General features: G+C 39.9%; 1 protein-coding gene across 1 annotated transcript in view; it reads right to left on the reverse strand.

Moving 5' to 3' along the window:
* Positions 1-959: 959 nt before the first annotated feature.
* nlrc3 (NLR family, CARD domain containing 3) overlaps positions 960-23,245 on the reverse strand; it is a 34,147-nt gene continuing 11,861 nt past the window's right edge. Inside the window, exons 7-18 of the mRNA XM_048552443.2 lie at positions 20,550-20,633; positions 18,657-18,740; positions 17,234-17,317; positions 16,479-16,562; positions 16,007-16,090; positions 13,920-14,003; positions 12,313-12,396; positions 11,882-11,965; positions 11,029-11,112; positions 4,489-4,572; positions 3,025-3,108; positions 960-2,578 (exon numbers count right to left, since the gene is read on the reverse strand). Of these exons, the coding sequence (XP_048408400.1) occupies positions 2,488-2,578; positions 3,025-3,108; positions 4,489-4,572; positions 11,029-11,112; positions 11,882-11,965; positions 12,313-12,396; positions 13,920-14,003; positions 16,007-16,090; positions 16,479-16,562; positions 17,234-17,317; positions 18,657-18,740; positions 20,550-20,633 (1,015 nt within the window). The 3' untranslated portion in view covers positions 960-2,487. The remainder of the gene's footprint in view (positions 2,579-3,024; positions 3,109-4,488; positions 4,573-11,028; positions 11,113-11,881; positions 11,966-12,312; positions 12,397-13,919; positions 14,004-16,006; positions 16,091-16,478; positions 16,563-17,233; positions 17,318-18,656; positions 18,741-20,549; positions 20,634-23,245) is intronic.

A 23,245-nucleotide genomic window follows, 5' to 3' on the forward strand; every position in this document is an offset into this window, starting at 1 on the left:
CACTCTCTCCTTGCAACTCAAACTCTCCAATCCTGGTTACATACTTGTAAACCTTTTCTGCACCCTTTCTAATATAATAACATCTTTCTTATAGCAAGGCAACTACAACTGTACACAGTACTCCAAAAATGGTCCCACCAATATCCTGAACAACCACAACATTCCAATACTCAATGCTCTGACCAATGTACATGAACCCTTAGGTCTCCGTTCCCCAAGGCTCCTACTATTATCTGTGCAAGTGCTGCCCAAGTTTGTCTTATCAAAATGCAACACATTGCACTTATACTATCCAAATTAAACTCCATCTGCCACTCCTTGGCCCATTAACCCAGCTGATTAATATCCCATTGCACTCTTAGATAACTTTCTTCACTGTTCACTATATCACCAATTTTGGCGTCACCCACAACCTTAATATCCATGCTTCCTAGATAAAATGACAAACAATAGTGGACTCAGCACCAGTCCTTGAATACATGCTTGTGTGAGTGCTATGTCTGAAAGCAGGTGCTTGGCTCATTGTTTGCTCATGCTTTGACCTTAGCCAATCCTTTGACAATTTTTTTTGTCATGTTTTGGCATTGCCTTCTACTGTTGGATTCAAGATAGGAGATAGACTTGGGACCTATCTCTGCAAAAAAAAAAAAAAATGGGAATCAATTCCATACCATTCGAGAGTGAACCACATACTAGCCAACAAAACTAACAGTTCCCTGTTCACAAGCAGAAGTGTAAAGTAGAAAGATTTCACATAGGGAGTATGGGTCAGAAACAAACAGTTTCAGTACTGGAGTCACAGCAGCTTGAGCTGAGAGGCAGAAACCGAATACCATCATCTCACCACCCTCACACTTCGATGCTCAATTTGTTTTATTGGTGCATTTTCTGAAAAAAGTGATAAATAAAACTTTATACTGTAAATAACATGTATACACATACAAAACTATTGTCATCAGAACCTCCTACCTACTCACTGCTACTCTGCACAGCCTCAAACAATAACTGGTCATGCTGAGTTTTACAAAAAGTTACAATTAATGGAAGATGATGGAAACCAAATCACAAACTAGCTTCTGATAGACCAGAGGATTACAGCAAATGTCTGCAACACTCAAACCTGTGGATCTTGTCCATAAGGAGTTAGAGAACATGTTTGTTTACAACGGGGTGACAAAGTGGTCATAAGAAAGGGGAAAGCCACTCCTCTCACGTCCTTGCTGGTTCTCTGCAGAGCAATTCCCTCGTCTTTTGTCCTTGTGCCTGACGTTGTTTTCCCTTCAGATAATGATCCAATTCTTCTGAAAGCCAGAATTGAATCTGCTTCTACCATATTATCAGGCAGTGAATTCTGAGCCTAACTGTCTAAAAAAAAGCTTTTCCTTGTTTTTCTTGCTAATCACTGTAAATTTGCATCCTTTGGATCTTGACCTTTCTACAAATACAATCAGCTTCTACTGTGTCTAGACCCCTAGTGAGTTTTTAATGTCTCAATATCACATCTCTTTTCAATCTTCTCACAAGAAGAACAGCCTCAGCTTCTGTAACTCCTCTAAGTGTTGTCAAATCCTTCCTAAAGTGTGATGCCCAGGATTGCACAATACTCCAGTTGAGGCTGACCAGTGTTTCACCACAAGTTTTTCATTTCTCATTATATTTTTCAACCTATGTCTCTACCTATAAAGCCAGAATCTTGATGCTTCATTCATGACATTCTTACCCTGCCACTTTCAATGATGTGTACATATACCCCCAGTTCCTACTGCTCTTCCACTGCCCCCCACCTCAAATTTTTAAAATGATACTCTTTATATTCTTTCTCCCAATTTTTCCTATACAAGTTAATCCAACAAAAATTCAGATCGCCATATGGTTTACCTTGTCTTAACATTACTGCTGATAATGGGAAATAATCCTTCAGATTTATTTATGAATGGTAATTAACCACAATTTACCCTATTGGGTTTGTGGTGTTAAAACACTGTTCCTATGCTTTTGACGCCTTGGGGCTACAAACAGCATCAGCACCAGTCATACATTGCCCAGTCCAATAAGTTAAATTATTCAGACAGGTGAAAACAGAAAACAAAATGTTATAGGCTGCATTTGGAACAATGTTAGGTTAACCTTTTCACAGGGATTGAATTTGAAATAATTATTGCATGTGTAGTCACTTCACTGATGTTATCCACTCCTGTCAATGGGAACATCCTTATACTCATTAGTATCCATGTGTGGTTTTTGTTGGGGGGGGGGGGGGGGGTAGAAAATAAAAACGAGGTGGACACCACCTTCTGCAAATGTCTCAGAAAGTCTGAAGTAATGGGGATCACCACACTGTGCCCACCTAGCAGAGGCATCATGGCCTGTCCAGTGATCAGCTCAAAATGTACAAAGCATTTGAGTGCAATGGAATGTGTTAGGGAAGGAAGACGGTACTCTGAGCTGGTCAATACTGCTTGGATTCCAACACAGACTATTCTTAATTCATATTTCAACAACACATTGCGGTGACTTGCTTCTTATTTCAGCAGCGATGACCTTTGCCCCCGATTCTCCAATCCTGTTGCCCTGGAGACTGCAAGAGAAAAAGAACCAATGGAATGAAAAGAACACAACACTGTCACGTTAATGTTTGGGGTGCATCTAGAAGGGAAAGGATAACCTAATTTGTAACAATGTATTTTGTGACAGGTTGCAAGACTATTGCTTAACCAAGTTATCACCATTACATGTCCATGGTCAAAACTGCTTGCCATGATACTGAGGAAGCAGAAGGCCTGAGATGTTGTTAATGATTGGCATCATTATTTAAACTGCCCTGTTAGCCCTGATGTTGATTTAGCTATAAAATGGCATCAAACCAATTATTCACCACTTCTCACTGGTGCACTGATATCTGTGATAGCAGTGAGGCACCTCTGTGGTTAACTTTACTCTTTGGCTATTTTGGGTACCTCAAGAGAGGCAGAGGGACAAAGCAAATTTAAAATAGGTTAGAAGAACAACAAAAGTGACACCCACTTGATGTGGCTGAGGCTGCGGTTGTATTTCAAAGCAATTGCAATGCACATTGCCCCATCAAGTCCCAAGGAATTTTCTTGAAGGCTGCAAAAGAAAAACACAGAAACTAAATTATTTATTCAAGTAAATAAATAAAGGAGCATTCCAACGGTCAGTGAATGGCAAAGCCCACAATGCATCACTCATCTCAGAGTCAAACCAAGATTGCATTTAAGACTAAGACTTACAGGTTTAGTTTGCTGTATGTGCAAGTGACTCAAGATGTTGACTTAAGGCTAAGTGCCACTTTCACAGATTATTTTCATTGTCCATCACCAAAATTTGCACAATTCTTTAGTCTCCGACTCAACATGTCAAAAATAGAATTCTAGTAACATACAGAAGGCAATCAGCAACCACCCTCCGAACTTAAAATATCAGCCTCTTTGTCCTTGCCAGCTGCTGACCCACTCAGTATTTTCAACATTTCATGTTTTTAATATACTGAGTGCTCGATGCACGAGGACAAACTTCAGCCAGCTACCACAGGATATGAATTCAAGTTCCAAACATTAACTGTGATACTGAATTCAAGAAATCTGATCATCTGTGAATTAGTATCAGTAAAAGGTGACCACAAAACTGTTTGGATTTTCCTAAAGGGCCAGCTGGTTCCTTAATGGCCTTCAAGAAAGGCAACCTCCTATTCTAACTCCTGAGTGATATTAGATTTATTGTCACATGCACTCATGAATGCAGTGAAAAGTTTACAAAGTCACCACTTAGAGCCATTTTAGGTACCAAAAAAATGGGTATTTAGGTACAGTTCTTAAGAATAAGTTAGAAAAAGAGAAATAAAATGTTCAGCATTACATTACAGTCCTTCAAGCAGACTGTGCCAGGGGCCTCCAGACTGCTCTAACATATTTGGTTAACTCTCAAGAGCCTTGAAGTTAACTAAATTTGGTCAGTAAATATTCCCAGAAACACCTGGTAGTGAGTAAAAGTGTCTGTGTGGCTTGCTTCATGGCAATTTCACTGCTCAGAAAGTCATCCTAGAATTTGAGCACAAGATCTTAAAACAGCCCTACAATGCTGTACTGAGGTGCTGCATTGTCAGTGGTGTTCTAACGTATTGAACTGACTTTCAGCATATCTAGACACCATTCAGAACAGAGGGTTAAGATGTACAGGTCACACTCCAAATATTCAGCTCATTTCTATTTTGTGGAATCTTGCTATGTTTGTCGATTATGACGTGTCTCTTCCCTTTCAACATGAGTCACTGTGTGGAGCAGATAAATCAGTCTCTCAGTCATTGCCCAGTATTGTCACAGCAATTCTTCACACTGCTGGGTACCACCTCTCGCCTACCATGTTTTCCCAAAGACAAGACAGATACCACACCTCAGGGCCATTACATTTCATTCAAGTACTTTTTCCAAGGATATAGGTTAAATTGCAAATCATGAATTATGTACATACTTGAGAGTTTGGAGGCTGTTGTTGACTTTCAGACCATTAGCGATTGCCTTTGCCCCAGCTACACCCACCATGTTTCCTCGGAGACTGAAAGATGAAATAAGAAAAACATTACGGTCGGAGGATCTGGTTATTGTCAAATGGCACACACTCCCTTAATTCATTTTTTTTGGGGGATCTGGCATTTCTTGCCCATCCCTAAAATTCCCCTTGATCAGGTGGTGGTGATGAGCTGCCTTCTTGAACTGCTGCATTCCTCCTGCTGTAGGTTGATTCATAATGCTATTAGGGCTGACAATGTGATGAAACACTAACAAAGCTTGAAGATAAACTTGGGGTAGGTTGATCTATATCCTTCCATACTCTCAACGACCCTCTACTACCTGTCCCACAATCCAATCTACTGCTCTATTGCACTAACAGAAAGTGGCTGTGGGTAGAGTGCTGCATCCAATCCTCTTTGCTACTTTTTAATTAAGAAATGAACAGTAATAGTTTAGACAGATCCTAATGGGCAACATAACAAAACATCAAGATGCCAATGGAAACAATCTTCCTTTCCATTCTTAAACAAAACTTTAATTGGATTATACAGCCCTTGGTGGAGGAACAATCCTCTTTGCTAGACATTTTCTAATCAACTTGTTCAAACATATTTGACATACTTCTGGAGCTGGGACCTGAACCTGGGTCTTTCAGCTCAGAGGTGGGACACTACTAATGCATCACACAATCCCTACTTAACTACCATAGTTTCTTTATTAGATTATTTTTTCAAATCAACGTGTGCGTTAGGCATAACACATATTTAAAGCAGGACGGACGTAAACCCAGGCCTTCTGGCCCAGAAGTTGGAATACTACCATTGCACCATAAGAGCCATTGGAATGGGGTCAGTGTGTGTTTCTTAACAGTCATCCAATCTGTCTGAGTTCAGAGATGTGTTTGTCAGAATCCTTTCCTTGTGCTGACACTAATCCCCTCTCTGGGGGAAAAACCTAATTATTAATCTCTAAATTGATTTTCTAATCGACCCAGAGGTGTTATTACATCTCCACCGGAGCAGTGTGACTTGAACCCAGGTCTCTAGGCCCCAGAGACAGGGTCACTACTACTGTGCTGCAAGACCCTATTGGAGCAGGACATAGTTATTTTATAAATCACCTGGTTCAGAGATGCTATGACATGTCTGGAACAGGTAGGACTTGAATACTGGTTCAAAAGGGTCTATTCGGTTGAGATTCATTTGAGGTTCAAAGTTAACAAGATATAGGTTATCGAGTAACATAAGTCACATTGGTCTGGTTGGTACATAACTAAGACGATGAAGAGATAATTATGACATATGTCTCCATCAGGCTCTCAAACTATATTCACCACCACCCCCTCACCCCACCAAACCACTGAGAACGTTTTCAAGACGGGTACAGCTTAATGCAGTCGCCAACATTAACTGTTTAAGAATATTACCTACTACAATATCTCCTTCCAAGCATTTTTTGCCAGTAGAAAACATTTATACATTTGGATATGTAACCACATTTACAAAGACTCCATTTCTCCAGGTCTCTTGACTTCACACATTCAGAATATCTAGAGTAATCACTGTTCTTCCAGAACACACTACCTCCAGACTTGGGTAGTCAGTGGGTTCTTTGTCTTGAGGAATGTTGGCCTTGACATTGATCTTTACCTTGACTGGTTCATAAAGATCCTTCAGTAGAGAAATGATTATTTCTTTTATGACTCTATAGCGCCATCTGAAGGATTTTTAATCTCATTAGTTTCCATTACGGGAATGAGATGGCTGCTCGGTGGAAGCAAGTACTTTATTGTTTACAGCATCCTGGATTTTGGAACCAGTGGAATTCTCCTTAACCATGTCCTGCTGTGAATACTGGTCTGGCTTCCATGATGTGGTATGCAGCTCATCTTCATTCTCAATCTGCTGATACACCTATGTTGAAGTATGCAAGCACTTTGACTTGTCAAAAAAGTGCCACATCTTTGTTTACCCTTTGAAGATGTGTTCCTGGTACACTGGATATCTTCACATACTTAGACTTGTTACTATCGCTTACTTAATATTATCTTTGACACTTACACAGATTATTCTTCTTTAAAAGAGGAAGGATTGAAATGTTGCTCTTGAACTTATCATCTGATCATCAAATATAGAAACTAAATCTGCTGTATCAATTTGTTCACTATACTGTTTTGCTACCTGAACAACTTTGGTTAAAGATTTGCTAATGAGCTTATGTAAATTATACAGTCAGTCTTGTTTTCAGGATATGCTTCTTCTGATCTTTCTTCAATGATAGGTCTGTTTGACAATTCTGTCTGATCACAAGTTTCACAGCAAGTTGAGAGATTGAAGATCTCTCTTCAGATTGAAGATCTCTCTTGAGATCGCTAACCACAGACCACTGCCTGACCACTGTCCATACATCTGGCAATGCCATAGTATCCCAGTGTATTTTTTCCAAGACAATTTCCTGAAAGGATGCTGGAATAACTAGTCTTTGGTCATGCATTAGTATTCATCTATTTCAAAATGTTCAGTGATCAAAGTCTGTGTTCTCAGCCGACTCACTGGATGCTTGGTCTGGCCATTCTTTAATGCAATGCCTGCAAATGGTAGTACACTTGATTCTTCTGTTTTTGTTGAATTGCACGAATCTTTGCTTGGCTTTCTGGTCACTGATTCTTCTCTGCCATACAAAACATTTCTTGATGCCGTCATAGGTAATCTCATGGATGTTCTCTTCTTTTTAAGTTCCATCATGAGTCTAGGAAGCACATTGAGATCTTCTGCCAGTTGACCTTTGGTTGTTCTGCAGAAGCTGTAATTTCTGTTTCTTTAGGCATGGTATTTAATCTGATAGAGCAGTGACATTCACCGTTGTATCAAGCTTAAATTAATTAGATGTCAAACTGAAGTCAACATCAACTCCACTCTCCCAGCCCACCTCAATCCCCTACAATTTGCCTATCGATACAACAGGTCCACAGAGGATGCCATTTCCCTAGCGCTGCACTCATCCCTGAAGCAACTAGGCATCAAAGGCACCTACATCAGACTCCAGCTCATTGACAACAGCTCCATCTTCAACACCATTATCCCCTCCAGACTGATCTCAAAACTCCATGACCTTGGTCTCAGCACTGCCTTCTGCAACTGGATCCTCTGCGGTCTGTGGGTCAGAAAGCTATCAATGAAGCTAGGTAAGTTCACCTCCTCCACAATGCTGGAGATCTCCCACCCCAAGGACACATCCTCCGCCCTCTACTGTACTCCCTTTAGACCTAGGACTGTGTTGCCAAATTCCAAATGAACATCAACTACAAGTTCACTGACAATACCACCTTAGTGGAACGGATATCTAACAATGACTAGTCAAACTATAGAAGGGAGATAGGGGGCTTGGTGATGTGGTGCAATGAAAACAATCTGTCTCTCAACATTGACAAAATTAAAGAACAGATGATTGACTTCAGATAGGAGGAGAACACACCCCATCCACATCAACAGAAATGAGAGGGTGGCAGCATCAAGTTCCTTGGAGTGATGATAACCAACAAGCTGTCCTGGACTTCCCAGATGTGACAGTCAAGAAGGTACAACGACAACCCTTCCTCAGGCAGCTCAGGAAATTTGTAATGCCGATAAAGCCCCTCAACTTCCCCAGATGCACCACTGAAAGCATGTCCAGGTGCATAACGGTCAGGTATGACGACTGCAAGAAACTACAGAAGGTGTGCTGCCGTGGAAGACCTGCCAACATCAAAGACCCATCGCACCCCAGTAATGATCTCCTACAACCTCTTCCATCAGGCAGAAGATACAGAAGCCTGAACACATGCACGAGCAGGTTCAGGAACAGCTTCTTCTTGGCTGTTATCAACCTGATAAATGGACTCTAGTCTCAAGTCACACTGATTTGCTAACGTTGATCTCACCTAGCACATGCCCTGTGCAATGTAACCTGTATGCCTCCAAGTCTTTTTGATCTGTACATCCTTTCCTTACTATGATCTGCCTGTACCGCTCGTAAACAAAGCTTTTCACTATATATTGGTACATGTAACAATAAATAAAACAAAAAATCAGATGAATCACTGATTTTCCTTTAGAATGCTTTGGATATCTTTTCTAATGATAATGGTTCCACCTTATTAACACCTTTATCTGAGAAAGCATTTGGCATTTTACTGCTCTAGAAGTTGTGTCCTACTTCTGGACATCTTTTGGAAGTAACCTATAGATGTTGCATTCTTTTGTCTTGGTTGGGTACTGCTTGTGCCTGTGAAACTGCTTTGTACCACACTGACTCATTTTATCTGATATTTGGCCTGGCCTAAAGACATGTCTTTAGAGTGTATAAAATAGATTATAATTCTATAAAGTGGATGGATTGAGTGATAAAATTGTCATTTTCTGAGTTTGTCATCCAAGAATCTCCTGGCTTCTGCTTCCAAAGTCAAATCTTCTTTGGACTTTAATACACCCAACAAAGATTTATCAATAATTCCAACAATTCTCTCATCTGCATTCTGATTTCAAAGCTCCATAGTCACATCTTTCCATTAATCTAGATTAGAGAGAGATTATTAATATAGTTATCTACAGATGCTCATGGATGCTGAACTGTTCTGTTAAACCTTGCTTTTTCAAGAATTCTGTTCCTTCTCAGGTTAAAGTCATTGTAAAAAAGTTAAAAGAACTGCAGTTAACTTGGCAGAGTTATCTTTGCCTTTTATATTTTTGCAAATTATGACATCAATACCTGTATATCCTCATACAATACTGTCATTTTTTTTCAGCTTCAGGTATAATATTAATGTTGAAGTAATTCTATATCTAAATAATGGCTTTCTCCAAGATTCCAATCTTGTGTTCCATCTGGCCTACCTCTTATACTGAATCTCTGTAGTATTATTCTTGCCAACCACACATTCTTAATGTGATTATTTATTCTTCACATTAGAAGCTATATGAAATTCTTCAGTATCTAAATTCTGTTGTATTAAAGACTACAAACCTTTTAACTTTGCAGTAAACCAAAGCTGTTTTATCCTTTTGTCTTGGAAGTTTTTTTTTTAAAAACACCTGTAAGCAGCAATGCTGTTTTTATTTTAGAGATAGTAGGAACTGCAGATGCCGGAGAATCTGAGATAACAAGGTGTAGAGCTGGATGAATACAGCAGGCCAAGCAGCAGACGAGCAGGAAGGCTGATGTTTCTGAAGGAGGGTCTATGCCCAAAATGTCAGCCTTCCTGCTCCTCTGATGTTGCTTGGCCTGCTGTGTTCATCCAGCTCTACACCTTGTTATCTCTTATGCTGTTTTTATTTTCTTCATTTTACCATCTTCTAAACTGTACAATAAAGCAATGCTCTCAGAAGGTAGTGAATCTGTGGAGTTCTTTACTACAAAGGGCTGTTGAGACTGGGCCATTAAGTATATTCAAGGCTGAGAGAGACAAACTTTTAAAAGGTAAGGGAATCAAGGGTTATAGAGAAAACACAGGAAAATGGGGTTGAGGATATTGGATCAACCATGATCTCTTCGAAAGGCAGAGCAAAATCGATGAGCTTAATCGCCTACTTCTCTCTCACAACTCATGCAGTTAAAGTGGCAGAGTATTTAAGAAGTTGTAAATTCACTTGTCATCTGAATATCTTTTCTCATAGGTCCAGTGGATAGTTTACTCCATTGTTTCCATGTGATACATAAGTTATGACACTACTACTGATCACCATGTTGTATGTGCTGCTGGTCAAACCATTACCAACAATTAGTTGAGGCTGAATGCTGCCACCAGTCCTCCATACTACAGTGGGTCCAGGGGCCTATTTGCTTAATACGGGTAGAACATTACCTACTACTGACTCTTAACAAGGAGGGACACTTGTCTGTGCAAAAACGTTAGATGTAAGAAGACAGACTGACTATCAGGTGACACGAGAAAAATCGGTCTCCATTGGGATTTCGAGTATGAATCCTGTTGGAGTTTAATGTAGTCTATAGCATTAACCCTTTTGGAATTATTACCTTATACAAAACCCATTTCTTTCCAAATTCCCTGAAACTCACTTAACCCTTTCTCTTTATTACTTCATTATCCAGGGACACAATTATCTCATCTTCCCAAAGATTATATTGGATTCAGTAGGAATTTATTCTGTTTGCATGCCACCTCCATCCTAATAACTTCCCTTCTTAGCCTTATTATCATCCTTAAGTATTTGAACTCTTCAGCACCTGACAGTTATCCTTGATCAGTCCCAATATAATCTCCAATCTGAGTGAAACATTTTACACATTTCCGGAAAGGAAAAGACAATTTTCTGAACCTCTATCAGGAGTTGAATTCCTGATCCTCAAATCTCCGAGAAGAAATTATCTTCTTATAATCCAGCGCTCAAAACTGAAATCAGTGCCCTTGTCAGTTTTTAATCAACCCCTACACAACTCATAGAAAATGGCCCTCTGTGTAGGTGAATGCTAAATGTTCAGCAGTATCATTAGTTGTACTCACTCCAGAGTCATCAAGCTGTTATTCACCAGCAAAGCATCAGCCAAGGCCTTTGCACCTCTCACACTCACTGACGCCCCCTGTAGGCTAGGATAAAAGAGACTAATTAATTACATCATAGGATCACATTTATCTGAATGCAAACTACGATTGCAGGACACATCACATCAGTGGCTGGAAACACTCTTCCCATGTGCATTATCAGGTCCAGGAAGTAATTCTGCCTTCATAGAGATTGGATGTCACCATGGCAATCATGGACACCACTCCCTTCCAAATTCAAATTCTATGTAACATTTATCATTTTAATGTGTACTTTACAAGAATCAAACTTCAGGTTATCTTACCCAACACACAGCCCACTAAACAGATCCACATTCAACAAATGGCATCCAACACAAAAACAAATTCTTCCAGAATAATGTGTAAGAAAGTGATGATGCTTAGCACCTCTGATCAGTAGTAGTGATTAAGTGATACACTGTACTATTGAATTGATTGGTACCTTCTTTCAGCTAATAGCCGGTAACTATTGTATTTAAAAATGGAATTTTGGGTAAATTCAGTGCTCAGAGTGAACAGCTATGGTCAAGAGTGTGCAGATCAGTGGATCTTCACTAGTGTTCAGTCCCGACTCCAGCCAGACTCCCTTACAGCAGGACTGTCCCAGGAATTCTGAATTTACCTTCTACCATTTACGGAGTTTAATCCTGTTGGTTTTGTACCAGTTCTGGATATTGGTCCCTGTACCCTATGCACATGACTCCAGTTCATTGTGATTTTCTAACTTAGTTGGGATTTGACTTTTAAATTGAACACATTATTTCCTGTTAGCTGAAGTGAACAAATAACTTACTATAAAGAGGTCAGCACTGAGTTATTTTTGAGTGCAGCTGAAAGAGCGATGATCCCTTCATCTCCAATGCTGTTTTCCTGAAGGCTAGAAATAAGACCAAAAAATTAATGTTAAGGACATCAGCAGGAATACACATAGGTGATAATTCTAGTCACAATGCCCCAGTCACTCATCAAGCCATCCCTTACTGACCTATAGTCTCACCTTCCACAAGAAGCCCAAGCAAGCATTAGAAAAGTCGTGTAAAAGTGACTAAAGCACAGAAATGACTTCCAGCAGAGTGGAGACTGACATAGGCTGAAATGCAGCACAGTTTATCAATGATTAAGACCTAAAAATAGTGATGGTATGAGGTTTGCATTTTAGGGTTCACTTTTGACACATGACTCTCTGGCTGTAGCTGGCAACAGGTAGGATAGTCAGAAACTTACTCAAGGCTGGTTATGCTGTGATTGGACTGTAGTGCTTGAGCTAAAGCTTTTGCAGCTTCTGAACTGATGAAGTTCCACTGAAGACTGAAAGAGAACATGGGCAGACTTTGAACGGTGAATATCCATCACATTTCACGTCTGTACTCTGCAGCAATTTCGCAAATGTACTAAATAGTGCTACAGAATGCAAGACAGAACAAATTATCTTTATATTTGTATCTCTTTACCTTTACAACTGTCACTGGGCACATCGTGCGCCAAGTTTGGTTTGAGTAAATATGGCCTCTTATTCAAATAATTTTCAAACCTATACTCAGTATTTTGTATTTTCTTGTCAAACTTAGCATAACCCATACTAATTGTGTGGCTATGACCTGATCTTGCATTCAGTTAAATTTTATTCATTGAAACCTTAACACCACAAACAAACACACATGCCCTTCACTCTCAGACTCCTAGAATCATACAATCTTAATAGAAGCAGGCCATTCAACCCATCAAGAATGCGCCAACCTTCCGAACAGTAAACCCCCGGCCCCATTCTCTATTAGTCCCAAGACTAACCTGCACGTCCCAGGGCACCATGGGCAATGTTAGCACAGCCAATCCAGCTAATCTGCACATCTTTGAACGGTGGGAGGAAACTGGGATGCCTGGATGAAACACACACACATGCAAAGTCCACACAGACGACCAGCTGAGGGTGGAATTGAACACAGGCCCCTGACGCTGTGAGGCAGCCACTGCAACCACAGCCACTGTACTGCCCTATTTATGTCAACTCATTCCACTGTTAACATATTAATTCTGCTCTGAACACACTCCGCTCACTGTCTCAATGCTATCAACACATACTCCACATCAATGCTCAAAATACATGCGGTTAGCAGGTGTTTTCATCCCTGAAATCCCCAAAACTCCTGGGAAAATTCACTGATGGGACCAAACAGAGAAGTGTCTCCTCCCCATAAATAGAAGAAATGGTGAAGACAGTTGCTTGTCCAATCAAAGGGTTGTTCTTTCCTATCCTTGCTGCAGATAGGCTAACCAGTAAATCTATAAACAACAAATACAGAAGCAAAAATCCTGTGATTGGAAGGGCAGTGAAGAGCTACTTAAGTAAGCACTGGCAATGTGGGAGTTGTAGTACAAAAGCTTGGGGCCATGAGCCAGTTGCTGCTTCGTTGATACAGTCAAGTGTGGGAAGGTGCCTTTCGTGAAGGCACTCTGTCTGTTGGGTTTAGCAGGTTAAGAGGAAGGCCTTATGGGAACTGGAGAAAACGGAGTTCAAAATTAAAATTCTCTTGTTCTACATACATACCATCCTTTAAAGACATACTCAATCCATACACACACTTTCAGTTACTTAAAACTCAGTTTCATATTAAACCTAAACACTATTATGGAATCAAGTTTTTAATTGTTCCCTTGTACACTTCTGTTCCTTGATTGGTCTTTTGTTTTAACACTAGTCACAAGTAAAATTTCCCTACCTATGTGTTTCAGTCTCCACATTAAGAATGGAAAAGCTATGAGATCAGGACAGAGTGATACAGTGCAAATGGATCTACCGAGACAGAAATATGACCAGAAGAAATTATACTTACTGCAGAGAGGAAAGAGTTTGATTTTCTCGAATAGCTGACGCAATTGCTGCTGTTCCTTCATCATGTAACAAGTTCGCTGTTAAACTGAAAATAATGAACAGACTATTCAGCAGCCCTTATACTTGAAACATTATCTACATTAATTAATTCTCCAGGAGGAACAGCGCAATCTAGGATTGGGGTTTATTAAAGGACGTCTGTCACAAAAGTCAGAGATATCAAGAACTGCAGATGCTGGAGTCAGAGGTAATACATTGTTGAGCTGGAGGAATTGTAGGCCAGGCATTTGGAAATTTGGAAGTCCAGCTCCTGATGAAAACATTCCAAACCAATTTCACCAGGGCAGGAGAGTGGGAGTAAGTTACAAATCATACATCCATGATCCATAGTGGCAGCTGCTAATATAAAACAACAGTCATCACCAGTTTGTCTGGTCTCAGCTCGCCAAGAGTACAAAATACAACATATACAAATCAGAGCTGCAATATTTGTAAACTCTGTGGTAAACTTTCCAGAATTGCTTAGATATGGAAGATATCCTTTGGATTATGGTCCCAGGAAATGTACTGAAGAGAGATAAGGTGTCCATTAGGATATTTAAAGGTAATCATGAATGTATGTAAAAAGGTGCTTAATCTAATTTAAACTAACAATAGAGCTGGTAGGCTGAACTGTTAAACAGCTTTCAAAGGGACCAATAAATCTAAACTCTTCAAAGAGAGCTTTCATGTTTTTAGGTTATTTAAAACTCTTGCTGTTTAAATACCGTTTTAAAAAAAACTGCAGAGTTCCAAAACGTTAGTTGCTATTTTACTTTGTTTAATGACATAAGGTTAGGATTTATCATTGCAAGATTATTGCTCCATGATTGATTGTACAATCTTTCATTATCACAGTGGGATATCTGATTATCGAGACTTTTTGAAGTGAGACAATAAATTACAATGCTTGTTTATAGGTGAGATCAAGGCATATTAAATTAAAGTTTAAGGGCAACACAGTGGCTCAGTGTTAGCACTGTTGCCTCACAGCGTCAGGGACCCGGGTTCGATTCCACCCAAGGATGACTGTCTGTGTGGAGTTTGCACATTCTCCCCGTGTCTGTGTGGGTTTCCTCTGGGTGCTCCAGTCCTCCCATAGTCTAAACATGTGCAGGTTAGGTGGGTTGGCCATACTAAATTGCCCATTGTGTTCAGGGGTGTGTAATTAGGTGGGCTATTTGGGGGGGGGGGCGGGGGGGAGGAGATGGGTCTGGGTGGAATGCTCTGAGGGTTGGTGTGTGCCTGTTTCCACACTGTAGGGATTCAAAGAAAAATATAGCAAATAATTTTAAAATACTGATTTTAAAATCAACAGTGTTTGCTGACACCACAACTCCATCCGAATGTTCACTTGGAAATGCACCTGCACACAATTCCAGAACTGCATTTGCTGACACTGCAACTGCACCAGCATGCTCACAGTATGTCTTAGTGTCACGTTTGAAGTGCACAGCAGAAAAGACCTCCAGGGTCAAGCAGGGTGGGTTCAGAAAGGAGGGTGGACAAAGACTCAACATGGGGGAATTCAGACCAGTGGGGAATTCTCCTCCCGAGTCTTAATTTCACCCCTCTCCATCCTGGGTCCATGTTCCAGCAGAAATAGGCATGCCAGTGAAAAACTTAAATAAATCTCATTCACTGTCACATGGGCAAACATCTCCCAAGAGCATACTGCGCAAGCTCCTTGGTGTCAGTAAACGCAGTCTTTTAAAATATTGAATTCATCAGCAGATGATTAAGTCTTTTTCCATCTAATATTTGCAACAGCTTCTGTTTTTATTTAAGTTTTCCAGCATCCACAGTACTTTGCTCTGTAGAGATTGTCTATGATAGTCTTTGTAGATGTTGCATCAGAGGGTGATCCTGCATATGAAGGATTCTGAATGAATCACAACCCATCTAAGATACAAACTCATAGTTCTAAGCTGAGAAATACTTCTAAGTGATAAATTAAAGAGCTCTCACTCTAGTGACACATGGTATAACCCTTAAGAATTGCTTAAGGCTCTTTGAAGTAAAAAAGTAAATTTAATGTGTTAGACTTACTCCAAGGTCCTAAGCACCTTGTTCACACGTAGTGCATTCGCAATTTCCCTTGCACCATTGAGGCTAATAGAATTTTCTCGAAGGCTAGAAATAGAAACAATAATAAAATTGGAACTTATCCTGCTGTTCCTAAGCAGTTAACAATACAGTTGTCAGTTGACAATAATGAAGGAACAGCAGAACATCTTCCATTACTTTAATGGTACATATCTAAAGGAGCAATAAGGGGTATCCATGGCAGAATAGAGAAATATCATTAGCAAAATGGAACTTTTTTATTCAATCACTGTCACATTCACATGCTAATGTTATAAATGTGAATTATAATTATACATCATTACATGCATATTTATGTATAAGATATACATCCACACGTCACTCAAAGGCCAACCCCATTCACACAGAAACAGTGAAAATCTGGTTTCCAATATCTGATCTCCAAGAGATTCAGGGTCAAAATACAGAGTCTTACTTCAGGTTGATGAGGCCTTCATTCAGTTTGAGAGCTGCGGTTAGGGCAGTGGCACCATTGTTACTTATGGAATTACTCTGGAGGCTGCAGAAAAGAAAATTACATAAGTCATTGTGTGAACGAAGAATTTGTTGACCAATCAGCACTGGCCAAAATCAGTTAACATATTTGTAAATTTCACAGTATGCAAAACTTCAGTTGCATTCTTGTTCAAATAAGTTGAGGTAGACAGAGTGCCTGGAGAAAAGATGAGACTCATCTTTTTTTACAAGAAATCTTTACAGGAGTGTGGCAGAGGAGGTTAAAAGAGATCCCCTAGATACAGGAGTATTACATTTGGACAGATCTGAAATTAATGCATAAGTTAGGAAAGAAGGAGGGAAAAGTTGACCATGAAATCCAAGGGCTGCAGCTCTGATGGTTATATTTTGGATGATGCTGAATGTTATTATGAGCATTGACCTCTTTTGGCATTAGAGACTGTGTGCAGCAACATTGTGATTATGGGCTGGTTATATCTCACTTCATCACACGTTGTTATTCTGAGGCCCAGAGAGGTGAAGAATACCTAAATCTACACTTGGGCCTTTACTGAACCCAAAGCAGGGTAGGAGAGGAAATTTTCCCTAGCGGCCTACGTATTTATTCCGTGACTATTCTTGAAACAATGTCCTGTGATAAACAAAAACCCTGTGCTGAAGAATTGATGCGATGTTAAGAGATTGCCGATCGTTAAGACACAGATAGAAACTTACTTGAGTGTTATGAGGCTTCTGTTCACTTTCAAGGCTTCAGCTATGGCAGCAGCTCCAATATCACCAATGCTGTTGCTGGACAAACTGGAAAAGAAGGCACTTCTCGTCATGGTACGCCCAGACCCCAGGCAAGGTTCCCCAATTTGTTACAGTTCCGAATGGGATACCTCAATTAAGGTCTGGGATAAGGAGGGGTGAACTTGCTCTCCTTTATTCACCCAGCCCCTCAGATGGTTGCAACGGAGTAAATTTAAAAATTGATCCCTTTTCTTGTGGATACCTTTTTCCCTGGCCCAAATTAACTTAAAATGATTCAATTTAAACAGACTCTCTGGAGTGAGCAAACAATGGTTTTATGAATAATGAAATGAGGAAAATTTAATAACAACCTACATATAGATTAATAATAAGAGGTAGGTCCAAAAAGGAAAAAAGTTAAGAACAACAGATATCAGATATCTGAACTTATGTGTACAAATGTTTGCAAAAGGCAGAAGTTAAACATCACTGCTGTTGCAGAAGAAGTCACTGGTAACGCTGATGGTTGAACAGTTGACTTCAAGATTCTTAGTCCTGCAGCTTAGTTGAAATTTTGTTGCTCTAATTTCTCTAACTCTAATTCTGTTGTTCTTGACTGAATTCAAACATTTAGCTTGCTAGCTAACTAGCTGGCTCCTAGCATTCAGTTTAAGAAATCCCTTTACCTGCAACACAGGGGGTGACTAGGTAATAGTTATTTGTCTACGATCTTTACAACATGCTAATGTTTGAATTCAGACTAGTACATACAGGTATCTTAGCCCAATGGTATATACGAGAACCTCAATGCCAGCAACAAACTTCAGTGGAACTGAAACTGGCTCTTTAACTCTTGTACTTGTGTATTCTTCAAAAGGGAACAATACTAAATGTGACTGCAGGTTGGAACATAATCTGCACAGCAAGGCACCATCAGCCCCACATCATCATTACAGACAGATCACAGTCAGTCTGTTTTGATATGTCTCTCCTCTGTTTGAGGTTCCTTTGCATCTTTAGGTGTGGCATTCCATGTGTCTCCTCTTCACCAAACAGCCCCTTGAATTATGTTTGCAGCCATCTTTGGCTGCATTGGCCTTCTTTTAAAACCAGATTTTGGAATTACAAGTGAAAGATGTCCAAAGTACTTTGGAGGTTCTAACCCATGGTCATGACAGTCATCACTGAGAGAACTGTGTAATAGGTATCAGTGTTAATGAGGCAGGACTAGGGCAGTGCGGTGAGATGGTTAACAGGTTGATATTTAATGGGCGCTGGCAAATTTGCAGCTTTTGTTGAACCCTTGCTGCCACTGAGCTCCATAGTAAGAAGAATCATGGATATGTTTAACCTTTCCATCACTCAGTGCCCAAAGTCCATGGGAGAACTGACAGGTGGGACTTACATGAGTTCCTTTAAGATCCCATTATGCTTTAAGGCACTTGCAATCCGCTTGGCACCTTCATGGCCAATGGAATTCTTTTGAAGGCTGAAACAAAATAAAGAAAGATGGGTTAATTGTGTGAAACAAAGAAAAAGAATACTTGCTAACTTCACATTTAGACCCAATCCAACCCCACTTTCAGCCCACCTGCAAATTTTCCAATAACGTTCACAAATACTGATTGCTAAATGGGAAGGAGTAAGAAGAGAGGGAAGTTTACTAACTTTCTCCCTCCCTCTGCCGGGATCTGAAGCCTAATAATACCCTCATGCTCCCCAACATGGCACAGCGTAGTCTCGGACTAAAGCTGGCCTGTAAGGTTAAGTACTTACCCAGTGAGGAAGTTTTATAATTGCTCAGAGTCAAACTGTTCTAACTACAGGCAGGAGACACACAAATCGTTCTCCCCAGGTTAAGCTCACATTCTTGATCCAATAGTATTTGTCAGCTGCCCAGTCACTATGACCATTCAAATTAGGAGCTGGAGTAGGCCTCTGATCCTTCGAACTGCTCTCTCATTTGTTACGATTGTGTCTGATCTGACTGTGGCCTCAACTTAACTTTCCAGTCTAATCCCCGTTATCTTTGATAACCTTATATTATGGAGAAGGAGTAGCCAAAACCCTCTGATTATTAAACTACAACACACACCTCAATCTGTTACGACGGTAGTAATAGTTCCCTCATAATAATCACCTCCCAGAACACCCACAGAAGCTTGCCTTTCCCCTTGTAATCTATTAAAATCCGTTAAAGGAACGATGATCCCAGATCTCCACTTTACAAATAACAAGAAACAATTTATTTATTTAAACTCAACTATGAAGCAATTAACTGAATTACCAACAAACTGAACAATTTCCCCTAAGTACAAACTATCCCCTAACTGAAACTATCTCCTAAATTCTAATGGAATGCTATTCGAATAAACATAAGTCCCATTTATATAAACCTGATTAATAAAGAAAACAATAAATTAAAACTTAATCTCTCCAAGTTTGCACAGACTACTTGTGGAATATTCTGTCTTCTCCACTCTCCATAAACACGCTCCACTTATTATGTGGTCAGGGTTTGTTATCTCTATAATTTCTTCAATGAAGACTTCGAGCTATAATACCATAGTACCTTTGATTAATTAGATAGCATTATTCAGCTCTCAGAGAAAGCCTCTCTGGCAGGGGGCAAGTGACACTCTCTGATTTTCCAAATGCCCTCGTCTTATATATCCAAAATGACATAATATGATTAGTGTTGACAACCCGAAACTATCAGATTTAAATTCAATTGGCTTTCCATATCTAGGTGCTTGGTTTAAATTAATTGGCCAAATTCAAATCTGTTGTCCTGTTAAATATGCTACTTGGCTGCTCTATGCAAAATGTTTCCATTCGGGCACACTGTGCACCTGCACTTACAAACTTCCGAACACAGACAAAGCACAAGCTCTTCAAGGACCAGGACACTCTTTGCCTCATGATCATTTTTAACCAATAAACTCTAGCTTCCTGCTTTCTAATTCACGAATATTCTATCCAATTTCATAACGTATATTGGTCAAGAATCAATTCATGTCTGCCTTAAAAATATTCAATGACCTTTAAGCCCTCAATCAGGCATGAGAATTCAAGGCAATTCATGGATACTTAGCTGAAGTAATGGGGCTGAATTGTGCACATGCCCAAAATCTTAACCTCCAACTGATCATCATTAGGTACTACAGAAAGGACCCTGCACTTTCCAGACAATGAAGCTTGTTACACTTTGATCACGTAAGCAAATTCACCAGATAGGGCCTCTAGTGCATTAACACAAAATTAGGAACAATGATTCAGAAAGATGGTCAAGGCTTACTTTAATACTGTTAGTTTGCGATTCACATGAAGAGCTTCTGCGGTGAACTTTGCCCCATCTTCAGCCACAAAATTATTCTGAAGACTGTGGGAAAGCAAAATAATGTGTTGGAGCAGCAAAAACTCAGTCAGATATCATCAAGGTTGTACAGCCTCATTTTAATCTAAATGATCAGAAATCCTGTCACATGTTTCAGTGGTTAAACAAATTAAAAGATATGCAGTGGGTTTGGCAGCCATTGAAAATATCCAATCATTTTGCAGGAAGTGAGGTACAGGAAATAAAAATAAATAAATAAAATCAGTTCCTTTCATAACAAGGATTCAAGTAGTAATTTGGAACTGAAACCTTTTGTTTTCTGATAAACTTATTTAAATGAAGTGATATGTAAGGGAAGTGCATGTAAGGAAAGGCCTGAAGCAGCATGTCAATTTCAGGATAGTCGACACTGTAGTTAAAAATGAGCTCCAAAATTGTCCAAACAGATACTGTGCAACAGAAGGTCTACAGTAGGAAAACACTTAGAAGCTTCCCAGTCTAAACCACAGAAGGCAACAAGGAAAATGTTGATTCAAAAGGTCCTAAATCGACAGTTTAATACAAATGAATTAACTCATGTTTGCTCAACTCCAAAACACAGGTTTGCCTTTAGTGGTGAATATCTCCTTAATCCTAACAGATTGCTGGTTTTACACTTACTTTTCGACAACGGGGTACTTAAAAAGGCAAATTCAACCAGTGCTGATCATTTTCATAGAGGAAGAGGTCCTAAGCCCAACCAGGCTCTTTCAACAGAACACAGAGGCTGAAAACTTTTGCACAGACAGTGTTATTCCTTTTGACCAGCTGTGGCCTTGACTCTTAGTCTCAATGAGCATTCCAATGTCATACATCAGCAGCTATAGTCAGATGCCCCGCTTCTTTTATCTCGCTCATCCTTGCTCCAGCCAGATCAACTCTGATGTCAACGTAGCGACCGCAATACTCTGCATTCAATAGCAACTACTCCATCAAAACATTTCATAATTTCAAAAAAACAATAACTTTTTTTGAACTGAAATAGCCAATAACAAGGCCTATTAGCAGATTAACATTTGCTAAATATTTAAAATTAAGATAACTTGAGTTTTGCACAAAATTTGATTTTCACAAATTTCTCTCCTAGGTTATGAGAGAACAGGATTTGCATTACTGTTCCCTCATTTTTGTGTTTTAGAACATAGAACATAGAACACTACAGCGCAATACAGGCCCTTCAGCCCTCGATGTTGCACCAACCTGTGAAACTAATCTGAAGCCCATCTAACCTACACTATTCTGTTAGCATCCATTTGTTTATCCAATGACCATGTAAATGCCCTGAAACTTGGCGAGTCTACTACTGTTGCAGGCAGGGCATTCCATGCTCTTACTACTCTTGAGTAAAGAATCTACCTCCGACTTCTGTCCTATATCTATAACCCCTCAATTTAAAGCTATGTCCCCTCGTGCTAGCCATCACTATCCAAGGAAAAAGGCTCTCACTGTCCACCCTATCTAACCCTCTGATCATCTTGTATGTCTCTATTAAATCACCTCTTAACCTTCTTCTGTCTAATGAAAACAGCCTCAAGTCCCTCAGCCTTTCCTCATAAGGCATTCCCTCCATACCAGGCAACATCCTGGTAAATCTCCTCTGCACCCTTTCCAGTGCTTCCATATTCTTCCTTAATGTGGCAGACCAGAACTGTACGCAATTTCAATGTGTCTGCTGAAAAGGAAATAGAGGGCACAGAGAACAATTTACTTAGATGATGCCAAAATTATGAACACATTACCTTGTTATGAAATATGAGTTGGCTACATCTCTTTTCTCTTATAAAAAGAAAATTGAGGTTGGTGTCAAGATTGTTAAAGTTATTGGAAAACTTTAGTAGAGTGGACACATAGACTGCAAATTGGAAAATCATAGCCAAGATGTGTTCAAATAGCAACTGACTCGCTACCTCCTCCACCAAAATAGCTCACCAGATCAAGTTCCAATCACCTTGTTAAGAATTACCAGTGAGCTTCTCAGCCAATCATAGGCTTAAACAATGGATTCCTGTCTTGCCAGGAACTTCCAGCCATTCAGAGGCCAGCTGCTTCTGGATCCTAAAAAAAACTGTCTAAGGCCTAGTATTTAAGGGATCCAACAGTGAGAAGGTAAATCTTTTCCTTTGGCTCTCACAGAGGGGTATTGTAGTGAGAGGAGATTTAAGATAAGGGAGTGGTGGGGTGGCTTTCAGCAGATACCCACCTTCTGTCCTATACAGCTCATGAATGTCCCCACATGGAGTGTTCCACAAAACCCAGTTGGCAGATTACCTCAGCTTCTGTCTCTCTGTGGATGCTGTCTGACACGTTGTGATCTCCAGCATTTGTTGGTTTCAGCACAGATTACCATATCTGCAATAATTTGCTCCTATTAGGCAGATTATCTTTGTTTTCAATACAGGAAATCAGCCACTTTTCTCAGGATGACAAATAATCCAGCTAATGATGTGCTGAGGCTCTCTAATCACTAGCAATTCACAATCCAAAGACTTGATTTGCTGATGAGTTGAGAAAGTTCCCAAAAGACCTTCTTGTCCAGCAGTTAATTGATGAGTGCAACAAGTGGACGAATATCTCTTCTTGCACAATTTACCTGATTAGTTTCACATCTTGCCACCTAC

This window comes from Stegostoma tigrinum, chromosome 23 (assembly GCF_030684315.1).
Source record: "Stegostoma tigrinum isolate sSteTig4 chromosome 23, sSteTig4.hap1, whole genome shotgun sequence".
NCBI classification, from domain to species: Eukaryota; Metazoa; Chordata; class Chondrichthyes; order Orectolobiformes; family Stegostomatidae; genus Stegostoma; species Stegostoma tigrinum.